The 16,059-nt window shown below is 36.8% G+C and overlaps 1 protein-coding gene across 2 annotated transcripts; it reads left to right on the top strand.

The window, feature by feature from the left end:
* Nucleotides 1-4,512: 4,512 nt before the first annotated feature.
* Nucleotides 4,513-15,642, top strand: LOC139983451 (aqualysin-1-like). 2 transcript variants are annotated; one of them, XM_071997001.1, is made up of 9 exons: nt 4,513-4,665; nt 6,605-6,738; nt 7,285-7,425; nt 7,824-7,956; nt 8,668-8,786; nt 9,285-9,429; nt 9,970-10,154; nt 12,301-12,472; nt 15,207-15,642. In XM_071997001.1, the coding sequence occupies exons 2-9, from the start codon at nt 6,625-6,627 to the stop codon at nt 15,353-15,355; spliced, it is 1,158 nt and encodes a 385-aa protein (XP_071853102.1). In that variant the 5' UTR covers nt 4,513-4,665; nt 6,605-6,624; the 3' UTR covers nt 15,356-15,642. The 2 variants fall into 2 exon arrangements, with proteins under 2 accessions (XP_071853102.1, XP_071853104.1); XM_071997003.1 differs by lacking the exon at nt 4,513-4,665 and adding an exon at nt 6,313-6,353.
* The last annotated feature ends 417 nt before the right edge of the window (nt 15,643-16,059 follow it).

Raw genomic sequence — 16,059 nt, 5'->3', positions numbered from 1 at the left:
AATGCTTTTGAAATGATTTATTGTAATGTTTAAGAAAAAAGGCACTTTAAGTTTACCAGAAAATGAATCCTAGCCTACTTTACTTTCGACCAAGTGCTCTTTACATTTTTTTCAAAACGAGGAGGCGTGGGTGGAGGGGGGGGGGGTTGCTTCTTGTACACGTCCCTCAGCGCCCCGTATCTTGATTGAAGATACGATTAATGAATATAACCTATTGCTTTTAACACGTTATTTGTCTATCCAACCTATCTGGAGCAGAGGCGTAGTACGGTCTAAGAACTGCTCTAGTTAGATATTGAAAGACACGGAACTCACTTTGCGAGTTATTAAAGTTGAAGAGGTTGACCTAACCTATCAATAACCAATTTCCCACTGTCTATTTGTCAGATTTGAATCACTTGACTTTTTGAAGAGAATAAAAACCGATGATTTTAATTAAATATTTTTTCTTAATTAACACTAAAATACATTTACAGACAAACAATTAAAGTGTTTTTACATTATTGACAACAATAAAAGTGTTTCTACATTATTGATTTAACATGAGCATTGTCCAATTAGTTACATTGGTAATATAAGTAATAGGGCTTAGCAATGTGACATCTTGCACGAAAAGTACATAAGACCAAATTGTAGCATAAGTTTATTTGCATTGATGGTTTAACAAAAAATTAGCTTCTTGGGTAAAGCTGATTGTAAGTTGATAAGGTTGGTCGCATTTTGGCGATGGAATGCATTTTACGCAACTTCTTTGATATACACGTTTTTTGTGTTAAAACCAGCGCTTGGCTACTGGAAGGGAAGGGGCCTAATAGTGCTCTAAAAAGGAAAAAACAGTGTTCGTTATTTGCAATGAAAATGGTTCCCAGGTTGAGGGACTAAATTAACCATTGTTTACGGTTAAAACGTGGTTTTTGTTCACCCAATGACTATTGTATATCCTGTATCACGTATATTTAATTTCTATATATGCAGTACTGGACTATAGTACATCTAACCTCTAGACATGAAGGACTGGACCATAGCACATCTAACCTCTATATATGAAGTACTGGATCATAGCACATCTATCCCCTATATAAGTACTGGATCATAGCACATCTAACCTCTATATATGAAGTACTGGACCATAACACATCTAACCTCTATATATGAAGTACTGGATCATAGCACATCTAACCTCTATATATGAAGTACTGGACCATAACACATCTAACCTCTATATATGAAATACTGGATCATAGCACATCTAACCTCTATATATGAAGTACTGGACCATAGTTCATCTATCCTCTATATATGAAGTACTGGACAATAATTCATCTAACCTCTATATATGAAGTACTGGACCATAACACATCTAACCTCTATATATGAAATACTGGATCATAGCACATCTAACCTCTGTATATGAAGTACTGGACCATAGTTCATCTATCCTCTATATATGAAGTACTGGACAATAGTTCATCTAACCTCTATATACGAAGTACTGGATCATAGTACATATATCCCCTATATATGAAGTACTGGACCATAGATCATCTCACCTCTGTACACGAAGTACTGTACTATAGCACATCTAACCTCTATATATGAAGTACTGGACTATAGTACATCTATCCTCTATATATGAAGGACTGGACTATAGTACATCTAACCTCTGTATATGAAGTACTGGACCATAGTACATCTAACCTCTATATATGAAGTACTGGACCATAGCACATCTAACCTCTAAATATGAACTACTGGATCATAGCACATCTAACCTCTATATATGAAGTACTGGACCATAGCACATCTAACCTCTATATATGAAGTACTGGATCATAGCACATCTAACCTCTAAATATGAAGTACTGGACCATAGTTCATCTATCCTCTATATATGAAGGACTGGACTATAGTACATCTATCCTCTATATATGAAGGACTGGACTATAGTACATCTAACCTCTATATATGAAGTACTGGACCATAGTACATCTAACCTCTATATATGAAGTACTGGACCATAGCACATCTAACCTCTATATATGAAGTGCTGGATCATAGCACATCTAACCTCTATATATGAAGTACTGGACCAGAGCACACTAACCTCTATATATGAAGTACTGGATCATAGCACATCTAACCTCTATATATGAAGTACTGGACCATAGTTCATCTATCCTCTATATATGAAGTACTGGACCATAGTTCATCTATCCTCTATATATGAAGGACAGCGCTTGGCTACTGGAAGGGAAGGGGCCTAATAGTGCTCTAAAAAGGAAAAAACAGTGTTCGTTATATTTGCAATGAAAATGGTTCCCAGGTTGAGGGACTAAATTAACCATTGTTTACGGTTAAAACGTGGTTTTTGTTTACCCAATGACTATTGTATATCCTGTATCACGTATATTTAATTTCTATATATGCAGTACTGGACTATAGTACATCTAACCTCTAGACATGAAGGACTGGACCATAGCACATCTAACCTCTATATATAAAGTACTGGATCATAGCACATCTATCCCCTATATAAGTACTGGATCATAGCATATCTAACCTCTATATATGAAGTACTGGACCATAACACATCTAACCTCTATATATGAAGTACTGGATCACAGCACATCTAACCTCTATATATGAAATACTGGACCATAGTACATATATCCCCTATATATAAAGTACTGGACCATAGAACATCTCACCTCTGTATACGAAGTACTGTACTATAGCACATCTAACCTCTATATATGAAGTACTGGACTATAGTACATCTATCCTCTATATATGAAGGACTGGACTATAGTACATCTAACCTCTATATATGAAGTACTGGACTATAGTACATCTATCCTCTATATATGAAGGACTGGACTATAGCACATCTAACCTCTATATATGAAGTACTGGACCATAGTTCATCTATCCTCTATATATGAAGGACTGGACTATAGTACATCTATCCTCTATATATGAAGGACTGGACTATAGTACATCTATCCTCTATATATGAAGTACTGAACCGTATTACATTGACCGTCTATATATGAAGTACTGGACCCCATAGCACATTTAACCTCTATATAGGTAGTACTGGACCATAGTACATCTATCCTCTATACATGAAGTAGAAGACCATAGCACATCTAAACTTTATATATGAAGTACTGGACCATGAAGTACTGGACCATAGTACATCTAACCTCTATATATGAAGAACTGGACTATAGTACATTTAACCTCTATATATGACGTACTGGACAATAGTTCATCTATCCTCTATATATGAAGTACTGGACCATAGTACATATAACCTCTATATATGAAGAACTGAACTATAGTACATTTAACCTCTATATATGAAGTAATGGACAATAGTTCATCTAACCTCTATATATGAAGTACTGGACCATAGTACATATAACCTCTATATATGAAGAACTGGACTATAGTACATTTAACCTATATATATGAAGTACTGGACAATAGTTCATCTAACCTCTATATATGAAGTACTGGACCATAGTACATATATCCCCTATATATGAAGTACTGGACCACAGAACATCTCACCTCTGTATACGAAGTACTGTACTATAGCACATCTAACCTCTATATATGAAGTACTGGACCATAGTACATCTATCCTCTTTATATGAAGTACTGGGCCATAGTACATATAACCACTTTATTTGAAGTACTGGACCGTAGTAAATGTAACCTCTGTATATGAAGTACTGGACTATAGTACATCTAACCTCTTTATATGAAGTACTGGGCCATAGTACATATAACCACTTTATTTGAAGTACTGGACCGTAGTAAATGTAACCTCTGTATATGAAGTACTGGAATATTGTACATCTAACCTCTTTAGTAAAGTGAGTACATTATTAATTAAACGTGCTTAATACGGTCTCACGATTACAAAAATTGAATTGTTCTTGTTAGCTTTACGACTAATTTGTTGTCATTGTCAGAAAGAATACCACTTCATTGGTTTTAAAAGTGTGAAATCTGAGGAAATAAATAATATCGTAAATAATATCGATATAATGCGTTTTTTTTAAGGTAGAGAAATTATCTACCAAGATAGCCAATGATTGGTACTTCAGCCAAAGACGGGACTATATAACTAACCAGATCAGGCCAGATTCATGATTTATTACATATGACAACTACCACGTACAATAAGCCATGGAAATATCACCCCGTTAACAAATATTGTGAAACTTTTGTTGGAAAAATCCATTACATATGAAGCATGCATGGCAAGACGTCTAGGTCACATGACGCCTTATACAGCCGAACGACATTGCAATACAAACACTATTTGTAACTATTCAATGCCCCCCCCCTCCCCCCCACACACTTCTTTAGTTTGTGTATACATGCTAAAAAGCATAATTTTTCAATATACTGTGTTGCATATGCTCCTTCGGTATATACGGTATCTGTTCGGCTTCAGAGATTACTATTTTTTTATTATTTGTGTTGTAACCCTTATCGATAAGCAACATCGTGTTGAGACGTTATTGGCCACAAAGTCTGTTTATTTTCCCAAGTGAACCAACATTTGGTTCGTACAAGCTAGTATTGTCTAATGGGTGCACCTTCTTATTAGAAACTAGTTTCTGAATTCACATCAATCAGTGGTGAGAGGTAAGTAGCAGATATCCTCAATATTTGATATTAAACTCATCGTATATTAATGCTTAAACTACTCTCTGGTAACTTAAACTTAAACTGACGTATGTACGTAGGAATACATTAGAAAATAAACTCAAATTAAGAGAAACTTCTTAACACCCGGATAAACGGAACTGTGTTTATTCAATGGTTGCTTGTACACATTAATTCTATCAGTATGTAGTATTTAGTATGACAGGACTAATGTACTATTAACCTTATTCTTTGTTTATAAGGAAACTTGTCATTTTTGTTTTGAGTTTCTTTTAATGGACGGATAAAATTCGGTAACAAACACTGACTTGCATAAGTCCATCGCAGTAACAAGTTATACCTTAGTTTACATATCTTTCTTTCATTGCATTAAATATTGTGCTTATGTGTATCGCTGGTAACATTACACATTCGAAAATGCTCTTAACGGAAGTTGCAAGTAACCATGATTTTATTATATACCGGTATCCCCATACAAACTTTCATATGTTCTGTGTTTAGCCGAAAATATTGGCGGATTGTTTCCCCACACGTATCTCGCCGTTTACTTACAACAATACACAAATGAGACATCCCCGAAAATATAACAACAAATTGTCAGGAATTCCGTATTTTACCTAATTTACTTATTCTACTCATTCTAATCTCCATTCCATATGCAATTAAAAAATCGAAGAATAATTACATATTTTGTACATATTTCAATATAAATCAGTATTGTTATGTGTTTTGCTACATCATGATAGCTAAAATTGAGCTTGTCTTTGTTTTTTTATTATATATTTTGCTTCTCTTGGCTTTTTATATTCAATTAGTGTAAGTATATAATTGTGTTCAATCGTACCATGGTAAAGCAAATCCCATTTGCTATTTGCACAATGTATGTTGACTGGTACACAATGATGAATCAGCGGTCATTGTTACATTCTGATGACAACCACTCTCAAATGACATCAGGGCAGCTCCATCATTAATGTTTTTACTGCACTCCTTAAAACTTACCTTTTTCGAAGTATTATTCATTTTAAACCTCCAGTCATATTGTTTGTATTATACCATTTTGCCACCTTTTGATTGTTGTATACTAAAATTTATTTTCTATTTATATATTGATAGTCTTATTGTTACTAATTTTCGGCTGTTACAGCTTAGTATTTTAGTTTTATTGTATGCTGTCATATTTCATTACTTTCGTCTTTAATTCATGAATGTTATTGCTTTAATAATTTTTGTAGGGATATTTATTTTTGTAATTTTTAGGATGCAATATTTTTAGGCTGTAATATTTATAAGCTGTAATATTTTTAAGTTGTAAAATTTTATGCGATTTTGTGAAGTGCTTTGAGATCATTCTTTGATGTAAAGCGCTATATAAGAATAAATTATTATTATTATTAACCATGGAGGGGCGGGTCCACTCAAATTTATAAACGAGGGTCTGTTTGGCCCTGTGGGTAGTTCACGCTTTCTCTCCATTTAGAGGTGTTCTGAGGCATATTTAGACACCAAATGAAGCGTTACAGAGTGCGCAAATGTAACCCTTTTATTCATTTATCACACTTGAGACGATAGTTTGAAAAAAAATAAAGCAAAAAAATGTCTCATTAATCACAGGTTCATATTGACAACATCAATGGTTGATTGAAGTCAAAAGCAGTTTTACCATTGTAAGTAAATACATGCAATACTGAAACCTTAAAGTATATGACTTTACCAGTTATAATGTAAACTGATGTATTTTAAATGCATAGCACCTCAACAAAGCAGTCATTGTAATGGATAGAGGCTATCGTAGAGCATGATAGTGATACACACAGTATAACACAGGCTGGGATAGTATTCAGGACAACAATTTATCTGATTGCGTTATTACTAATTACGTCTTTACGCTGTAAAAATTGTACTTTTCCAATCTCAGTCACACTATCCCTGAACAAGATGGTAAATACATTGGTGATCGTCTTAGCGGTTCTCGCCTCATCGGAGGCACTCTTGGCGCCTTTCATGAGAGTGGACGAAAAGATAGATGGAAAATACCTCGTGAAAGTAAAGGTTCGTCACATTCCCGCACTGAGGTTGGGAGTTCAAAGAAATGATCACTTCAGTGTTACTTCTACATATCTCTATAAGTTTGTGAGCATCAACTACATTAAGAAGTTAATGTTGATAATGAATTAATTTCATCAAAGTTGATGTTATTGCCTTTTTTTCATTAAATTGACCAAATTTCATACTCGATGCAGTGACTAGTTTCAATTATTCACCTTCACAAACTGAAAGTATGAAGCAGTAGGCAAACATTTTATTCTTACATTATAAGATCGTTCGTGCATTGCTTTAAACAATGAAATTTATTATGTCGTTTTAAGTTAAATAGGATTTGTAATATATATAGCGTTGTTTTTAAAAATGTATTGCAGCCCTCCCTCCCTCCATTCACCCATCCATCCATCCGTCCGTCGGTCCAACCGTCCGTCCGTCCATGTGTCCATCCGTCCGTCCATTCATTCATCGGCCGTCTGTCCGTCCGTCCATCCGTCCGTCCAATCATTCATCCATACATCCGTCAATAAGACATATGTATATCTTTCTCCTCAGGATGGCTACAGCATAGATAAAGTTACCAGAAATATTCAAAATGATCCCTTTTTCAACCTCATTGGTGGTAAAGTACGTCGAATATTTCGTCACGTGGTCCAAGGCTTTGAAGCTGAGCTCAGCAGTCCAGCTTTAGACTTTGTAAGTACATTGTACATGTGTTTTAAACTACCACCAGTCAATGCAATAAAATGAGCGTTCCAGTAACATACCGGAACGACGGAATACATTGAGTCGTTGGTAAATTTGTATTTGTTAAACCCTCAGTTGTGTGTCAAAATACCAAATTTTTACCAAAGCGATTCAAATTTTTCCATCTATACATAGCCTATGATTCCAGATAATCAAAAACGATAAAGGCAAGAGTCCAATTCTGTCAAAGTTATAAATGAAAACGGTTAATAACGTAACAATCTCACATAACAGACCTTACTTTGCAGTAATAATTTCTTTATTTAGGTATTGTTTTTATAAGCTAACGATCAAGTTACATAATTGGTCAAGTTACATAATTGTTGTCTATAATCTAATTTCTCCAGATCCGTAGACTGAGTTGGGTGGAATACGTCACTGAGGATGGTATTGTACGTGCAATGTATGACGTGGACTCCTGGGGTCTCGACAGGGTCGACCAGCGGGACTGGTTTCTCGATAACGAATACAACCCCAAATGTGAGTTGAACTTATAAGAGATGAGTACAATATAAATAGTGAAATTTCGATACGTTTGAAGTTCAGGTTATTAACAAGCACTACGTTTAGCAATTGTGGAGAGAGTCTGTTAACTCACGGTCACATCATGGGAGTCTTACTCTCACTAATTCATCTGTTACATTGGCGCCATGCATGAACAGTAAGGCTAAATAAATCATTGAACTTCAACTTAGGCCTACTCAAAAAATGAGAAGGAGAGATGAAAACGCCAATGTTGATCGATAGCTAAACTAACTTTACATGTTAATCATGGATACACTTGAGAGAATACTCGTTATATTGCTGCCTTTATAATTAAGAGTGACACCCCCCTACCCCTCCCCACCTGCTGTCTCGTTTACTACTATGATTGCGCTGCTACTTCAATTAAGAATAACCCTATTACGTTTGGTAAAAATGCTTGGGAAGTCCATGACTCAATTAATTTCAATAAATTAATATATAGAGCGTTTGGCAGGCCAAAGCGTATGGTTTATATAGTTTTTTGTACAATAAAAGTGTCTGGTTTTAAAGTTACCCGTCAAGTGCGTGCTCGAGTAATGTACGTTCAGCTTCGGAATCAATCTGTGTTTATTACCAGCGTTACCTCACTTCGTGACACGATGTCACGACAGTGATACTAAGGAACGCGAAAGTAGACATTTCTATTGTTACTTGTTTTCCACGCAGATCACGGCAATGGAGTTACTGTGTACGTGATTGATACCGGTGTAAGACCAACACATGTGGACGTTGCCGGACGATGTCAAATAGGCGCGGATATGGTTAACCCCGACCCACGTGACGGAGTAAGTAACACGTGATCGGTCCCTGATACTGATCCTATTCATAATATAAACGAATAACGAAAAACAAATAACGAATAACGAAAAACGAAAAACGAAAAACGAAAAGCGAATAAACAAATATAAACGAATAAACCACACATTATGTTAAGGCTGCTACTATCGCGGGGACGAGGAAAATAAAAATAGTTTAGAGGTTTCGTTTGACTCAGATCTCCCAGGAAATTTCCATCAATCTACCATTTTAACATTGAGGAAGATACTGTTTCCGCTTGAAATGTGTTTATTTAAATGTCCCCCGTGCATTACCTCGTGTTATTGTTATGGTAATACACCAAGTTGTATTCTAAACAGGCATGAACGTCGCTATTAGCTATTTTAACACTTACTGTCACACACGAATGTACAATAAGTCACGGCTATGTGGGTCGTGTAATTAACCATTTACTTTTTAAAGGTGTGTAACTATTTCTATGCTTTTTTATGTATGATTGTGCTTAGTACGGTGAAGACTGTAATGGTCATGGATCTCACTGTTCTGGTGTGGTCGGAGGAACCCTCTATGGGGTCGCTAAGAATGCACAACTCGTCGGTGTTCGTGTACTTGGGTGTCTTGGATCAGGCTCTACTGCGCAGGTTGTTGGAGGTGAGTGTGATCAGAGGAATTATTAGAACCATAAAGTGTGATCACTTATAATTACAAACATCGGATTGTGCGCCGCGTACCAAGAAGCACAGACTTAGTTGAAGATATCGAAACTTGATATTAATTACATCTATATCAGTTATATTATAATATATCATGTACGTGATTGGACAACAGCAAATATATGGATGTACTTTGTTTATCAACCCTAGTGCAGTAAGAACAATTACCGCAATCGTTTAAAGTATTAGAAATACATATGGTAGTATCGCATTCAGCAATCGTTTAAAAGGGTTACGAATATATTAGGTAGTACCACATCAAAGTGTAAGGAATATATTTAGTAGTACCGCATTCAGCAAGCGTTATTAGTATTAGGAATACGCAATCTTTTAAGGTATTAAAATGCATTAAGTAATACCGCATTCATCACCTTTAAACGGTATTCATGGAATTAACTATACAATTCGTATACTAATCAAGAGACAATTCATACCTATACAATGATGTACTTCCTTATCATTGTTATATTTTTTTCAGGCATGGATTGGGTGGCGGCAAACGCAAACAAGCCAGCAGTGGTTTCGATGTCCCTCGGTGGTGGAGGCAATCAGATGACAGATGATGGAGTTATTGGACTCAGAGATGCTGGAATATTGACGGTTGCTGCAGCTGGTAACTCTGCACGAAATGCGTGTAATACATCTCCGGCTAGATCACCTTACGTAAGCAGACATTCGTCATATCCTCTTATACGATCTAAGTTATGACCATAGCATTATAACCAGAGCATTACGTGAGTAGATATACGTCATATCCTCTTACACGATCTTAATTTACGATCATAGCATTTTAACAAGAGCCTAACGTGAGTAGACAACCGTCATATCCTCTTACACGATCTTAGTTATTGACCATAGCATTATAACCAGAGCATTACGTGAGTAGACACACGTCATATCCCCTTACACGATCTTAGTTATGATCATAACATTATAACCAGAGCCTAACGTGAGTAGACAACCGTGATATCCTCTTACACGGTCTTAATGTTCGACCATAGCATTATAACCAGATTATTACGTGAGTAGACAACCGTCATATCCTCTTATACGATCTAAGTTATGACCATAGCATTATAACCAGAGCATTACGTGAGTAGACAACAGTCATATCCTCTTACACGGTCTTAATGTTCGACCATAGCATTATAACCAGATTATTACGTGAGTAGACAACCGTCATATCCTCTTATACGATCTAAGTTATGACCATAGCATTATAACCAGAGCATTACGTGAGTAGACAACAATCATATCCTCTTACACGGTCTTAATGTTCGACCATAGCATTATAACCAGATTATTACGTGAGTAGACAACCGTCATATCCTCTTATACGATCTAAGTTATGACCATAGCATTATAACCAGAGCATTACGTGAGTAGACAACAGTCATATCCTCTTACGTGATCTAAGTGATCGATCATAGCATTATATCAGAGTTGTTGACAATTAACAATTCATAATCATGGACGTTAAATATGAATGTGAGAGACTGACTTCGGTCAGCGTGCGGCTTTGATAAGCCAATTACGCTTCTTCGCGAGTTCCTGCTTGCAGGAGGATCTAATATACATACTTACATACATACATACATACATACATACATACATACATACATACATACATACATACATACATACATACATATCCAGAGCGATACGTGAGTAGACACACGTCATATCCTCTTACACGATCTTAGTTATTGACCATAGCATTATAACCAGAGCATTACGTGAGTAGACAACCGCCATATCCTCCTACACGTTCTAAGTTATTGACCATAGCATTGTAACCCGAGCCATTGTAACCCGAGCCATTGTAACCCGAGGGGAAGCGGGCAGGGCAATTATATTAATAATTGAAAACGTTTCCTATAAAGTCTTTTCATGTGTAGACTACCATTTACATGGTACTTTTCGGGATTTTCTCTTCACAATTAACATATATCATTAAAATTGAATTTTCAATCTTGTAAACTAATGTGCAATTATATTTATATATCAACGACTTAAGTCACTTAAATCAACGATATACTGTAGAATAACAGGTTCTTTAAAAACTATTTGAGTCTTTCAGAGGCTCGCTAATTGTCCTAATTATCTACTAATTCATTCATTCATTCATTTAAAAACATTGGATATGGTTGACAGTTCAATTGGAATATGTATTAATAAAATGCGAACATCAAAGAGGACAAATATACAGCCTTCAACTTTACATAATGTAACATTGATCTTTCTCAGCTAAGGTAAAGAAAAATATTGTTATCCGTTTGGTGGTATCTAAGTTTAAAAGTCGTGTATGGGAGCCTTCCTTTTGCAACTTTGTGACGTCACTGTACCAGCAGGATCTGGAAACCTTTTACTTCCATTTTGTTTTGACTTTCATATTTTTATGATAACTTTTACATCGTTGACACAAAAACCAGTTCCTTCATTAGTTCATGATGCATATTTAGACTTGATTAAGTCTCAAGCTTGTGTGTAAAGGAACATTAAATCTGCAATAGTTCTGAAATGGAACCAGATTTTTAAAACTTTTTAGTAAAGTTATTCGATTGACTTCGTGTCTCATTTAAGCTGGTAAAGTAGTTACCATTAGCCTCGGAATGACTCCCTAAACTCAATGTTTACACGGTTTGTCATTTTCAACTCATTCCGTCCAAAAATATCGCCTTCAAATGAAGATGTTTACAGTCGAGTACGGCATATCGTTGCATTTATCTCCCCCCCCCCCTCTCTCTCTCCACCTAGCTCTGGTTAATAACATGTACCGACAAATATCTCTTTACTAATTGTTTCGCAGGCGGTAACAGTTGGCGCAACGTCACTTAACGACACTCGTGCAAGTTACTCTAACCACGGTGAATGTTTGAATATATTTGCACCTGGCACTCTGATCAAATCTATCTGGAACAATGACGATGAGGATACTAGAGCAGTCAGTGGTACATCCATGGCGTGTCCCCATGTTGCAGGTAAGAATAACTTGAACTAAAGAACAATGACGATGAGGATACTAGATCAGCCAGTGGTACATCCATGGCGTGTCCCCATGTTGCAGGTAAGAATTACTAGAACTAAAGAACAATGACGATGAGGATACTAGATCAGTCAGTGGTACATCCATGGCGTGTCCCCATGTTGCAGGTAAGAATTACTAGAACTAAAGAACAATGACGATGAGGATACTAGAGCAGTCAGTGGTACATCCATGGCGTGTCCTCACGTTGCAGGTAAGAATTACTAGAACTAAAGAACAATGACGATGAGGATACTAGATCAGTCAGTGGTACATCCATGGCGTGTCCCCATGTTGCAGGTAAGAATTACTAGAACTAAAGAACAATGACGATGAGGATACTAGAGCAGTCAGTGGTACATCCATGGCGTGTCCTCACGTTGCAGGTAAGAATTACTAGAACTAAAGAACAATGACGATGAGGATACTAGAGCAGTCAGTGGTACATCCATGGCGTGTCCCCATGTTGCAGGTAAGAATTACTAGAACTAAAGAACAATGACGATGAGGATACTAGAGCAGTCAGTGGTACATCCATGGCGTGTCCCCATGTTGCAGGTAAGAATTACTAGAACTAAAGAACAATGACGATGAGGATACTAGATCAGTCAGTGGTACATCCATGGCGTGTCCCCATGTTGCAGGTAAGAATTACTAGAACTAAAGAACAATGACGATGAGGATACTAGAGCAGTCAGTGGTACATCCATGGCGTGTCCCCATGTTGCAGGTAAGAATTACTAGAACTAAAGAACAATGACGATGAGGATACTAGATCAGTCAGTGGTACATCCATGGCGTGTCCCCATGTTGCAGGTAAGAATTACTAGAACTAAAGAACAATGACGATGAGGATACTAGAGCAGTCAGTGGTACATCCATGGCGTGTCCTCACGTTGCAGGTAAGAATTACTAGAACTAAAGAACAATGACGATGAGGATACTAGATCAGTCAGTGGTACATCCATGGCGTGTCCCCATGTTGCAGGTAAGAATTACTAGAACTAAAGAACAATGACGATGAGGATACTAGAGCAGTCAGTGGTACATCCATGGCGTGTCCCCATGTTGCAGGTAAGAATTACTAGAACTAAAGAACAATGACGATGAGGATACTAGAGCAGTCAGTGGTACATCCATGGCGTGTCCCCATGTTGCAGGTAAGAATTACTAGAACTAAAGAACAATGACGATGAGGATACTAGAGCAGTCAGTGGTACATCCATGGCGTGTCCCCATGTTGCAGGTAAGAATTACTAGAACTAAAGAACAATGACGATGAGGATACTAGAGCAGTCAGTGGTACATCCATGGCGTGTCCTCACGTTGCAGGTAAGAATTACTAGAACTAAAGAACAATGACGATGAGGATACTAGAGCAGTCAGTGGTACATCCATGGCGTGTCCCCATGTTGCAGGTAAGAATTACTAGAACTAAAGAACAATGACGATGAGGATACTAGAGCAGTCAGTGGTACATCCTTGGCGTGTCCTCACGTTGCAGGTAAGAATTACTTGAACTAAAGAACAATGACGATGAGGATACTAGAGCAGTCAGTGGTACATCCATGGCGTGTCCCCATGTTGCAGGTAAGAATTACTAGAACTAAAGAACAATGACGATGAGGATACTAGAGCAGTCAGTGGTACATCCATGGCGTGTCCCCATGTTGCAGGTAAGAATTACTTGAACTAAAGAACAATGACAATGAGGGTACTAGATCAGTCGGTGGTACATCCATGGCGTGTTCTCAAGTTGCAGGTAAGAATAACTTGAACTAAAGAACAATGACAATGAGGGTACTAGATCAGTCGGTGGTACATCCATGGCGTGTCCTCACGTTGCAGGTAAGAATAACTTGAACTAAAGAACAATGACGATGAGGATACCAGATCAGTCAGTGGTACATCCGTGGCGTGTCCTCACGTTGCATGTATAAATAACTTGGACTAAAGAACAATGACGATGAGGATACTAGATCAGTCAGTGGTACATCCATGGCGTGTCCTCACGTTGCATGTATAAATAACTTGGACTAAAGAACAATGACGATGAGGATACCAGATCAGTCAGTGGTACATCCGTGGCGTGTCCTCACGTTGCAGGTAAGAATAACTTGAACTAAAGAACAATGACGATAAGGATACTAAGTCAGTCAGTGGTACATCCATGGCGTGTCCTCACGCTACAGGTAAGAATTATTTGAACTAAATAACAAATAGCGATGAGATACCTCTTCAACACACACGGCAGGTCTAATACCCATTTAGTTTCTTCCTTTCGAATTCAATTCCTGTGTTTATATAAGGATGATTAATTTCGCATAAAATTTGAAACTAAGGAATTAACTGTCCAAACCTCATTCCAACGTGATACTTCTGTGTTATTTGAAAGATTAAAATACTAACCTGACTTCAATTAATGAATTTTGAAAATTACGAAGAACTGTGAAAATTGTTTGTGTGAAATTTAGAGATTTAACATTCACTACATGTGGTTTTTGTTAGATTCTAGTTGAACTTCATGGAACTTTCTGAACGATGGGGCCTGCAATCTTGTAGTCATTGAAATGTTAGACCCTGGATGGAACAATTGTTAGCGTTGTATAGTTTTAAATTGTGAAGTATTCATTTATGTATTTTCATGTGTCGGGGTAGCTAAATGTTCTTTTTCCCTTATCTCTTTGAAGGAGCTGCTGCCCTCTACTTGGAGACTAATCCTTCTGCAACTCCATCGGTTGTCCAAGCTTACTTGATGAATACCGCCACGCAAGGTGTAGTTAGTAACGCCAAAGTACCGGATGAGATTAATCGCCTTCTGTACGTTGAAACCGTGTAACATTAGCATATTGTCTGACATTGGCGCTTAAATTTTAGTAATCTTGAGAAATACGAACAATATATTTCAAGAAAAGTAAATTCTTCTAAAAGGTGTATTAATGGTCTTCATTAAAGTATTGTCCACTCTTTTCACATGCATTGTTCACCTGTCCTTGCATAATTCATGAAAACATCGAGGCGTTAGTAAAGTTACAGATAAAAAAGGAATCCTACGTAAAATACTCTAAGAACACATCTTATAATGTAACTGTTTCATGTCACGAATGCAATAAAGTCGTTATTGATTCTTAGTTTTGTTTTATTTTTTTAGATTATTGAATCAAACTAATGACAAGAATCTAGATTCTCTTTGACAGTAAAGTATGGAAATGATCAGCAGGAAGCCACATCTCTAAAGGTACCCCTCGAAATAATTTGTGTGGAGATGTTTAGTTTTCGCTTGAAATCAGCATTATTGATGGGATGAAAACGTAATTTATCATATCAATAAAATATCTAGATAGTAGAATGATATGTTTTTACATAGGAAGATATCATAGACAATTCAATGAAAACTGCAAGGTAACATACCAAATTTCAACCTTTTATATTCAAACATGACTGGATATCGTCATGAGGTAATGTTCAGTCACATTTCGTGGAAACCGTTAAACACACTAGATTGAACATGAAATCTAAACATTCATCCGTCGAAGAAAACAT

This window comes from Apostichopus japonicus, chromosome 16, assembly GCF_037975245.1.
Source record: "Apostichopus japonicus isolate 1M-3 chromosome 16, ASM3797524v1, whole genome shotgun sequence".
Taxonomy (NCBI): domain Eukaryota; kingdom Metazoa; phylum Echinodermata; class Holothuroidea; order Aspidochirotida; family Stichopodidae; genus Apostichopus; species Apostichopus japonicus.
The sequence above is the reverse complement of the archived record's forward strand: the minus strand, read 5'-3'. Positions and strand labels throughout refer to the sequence as shown.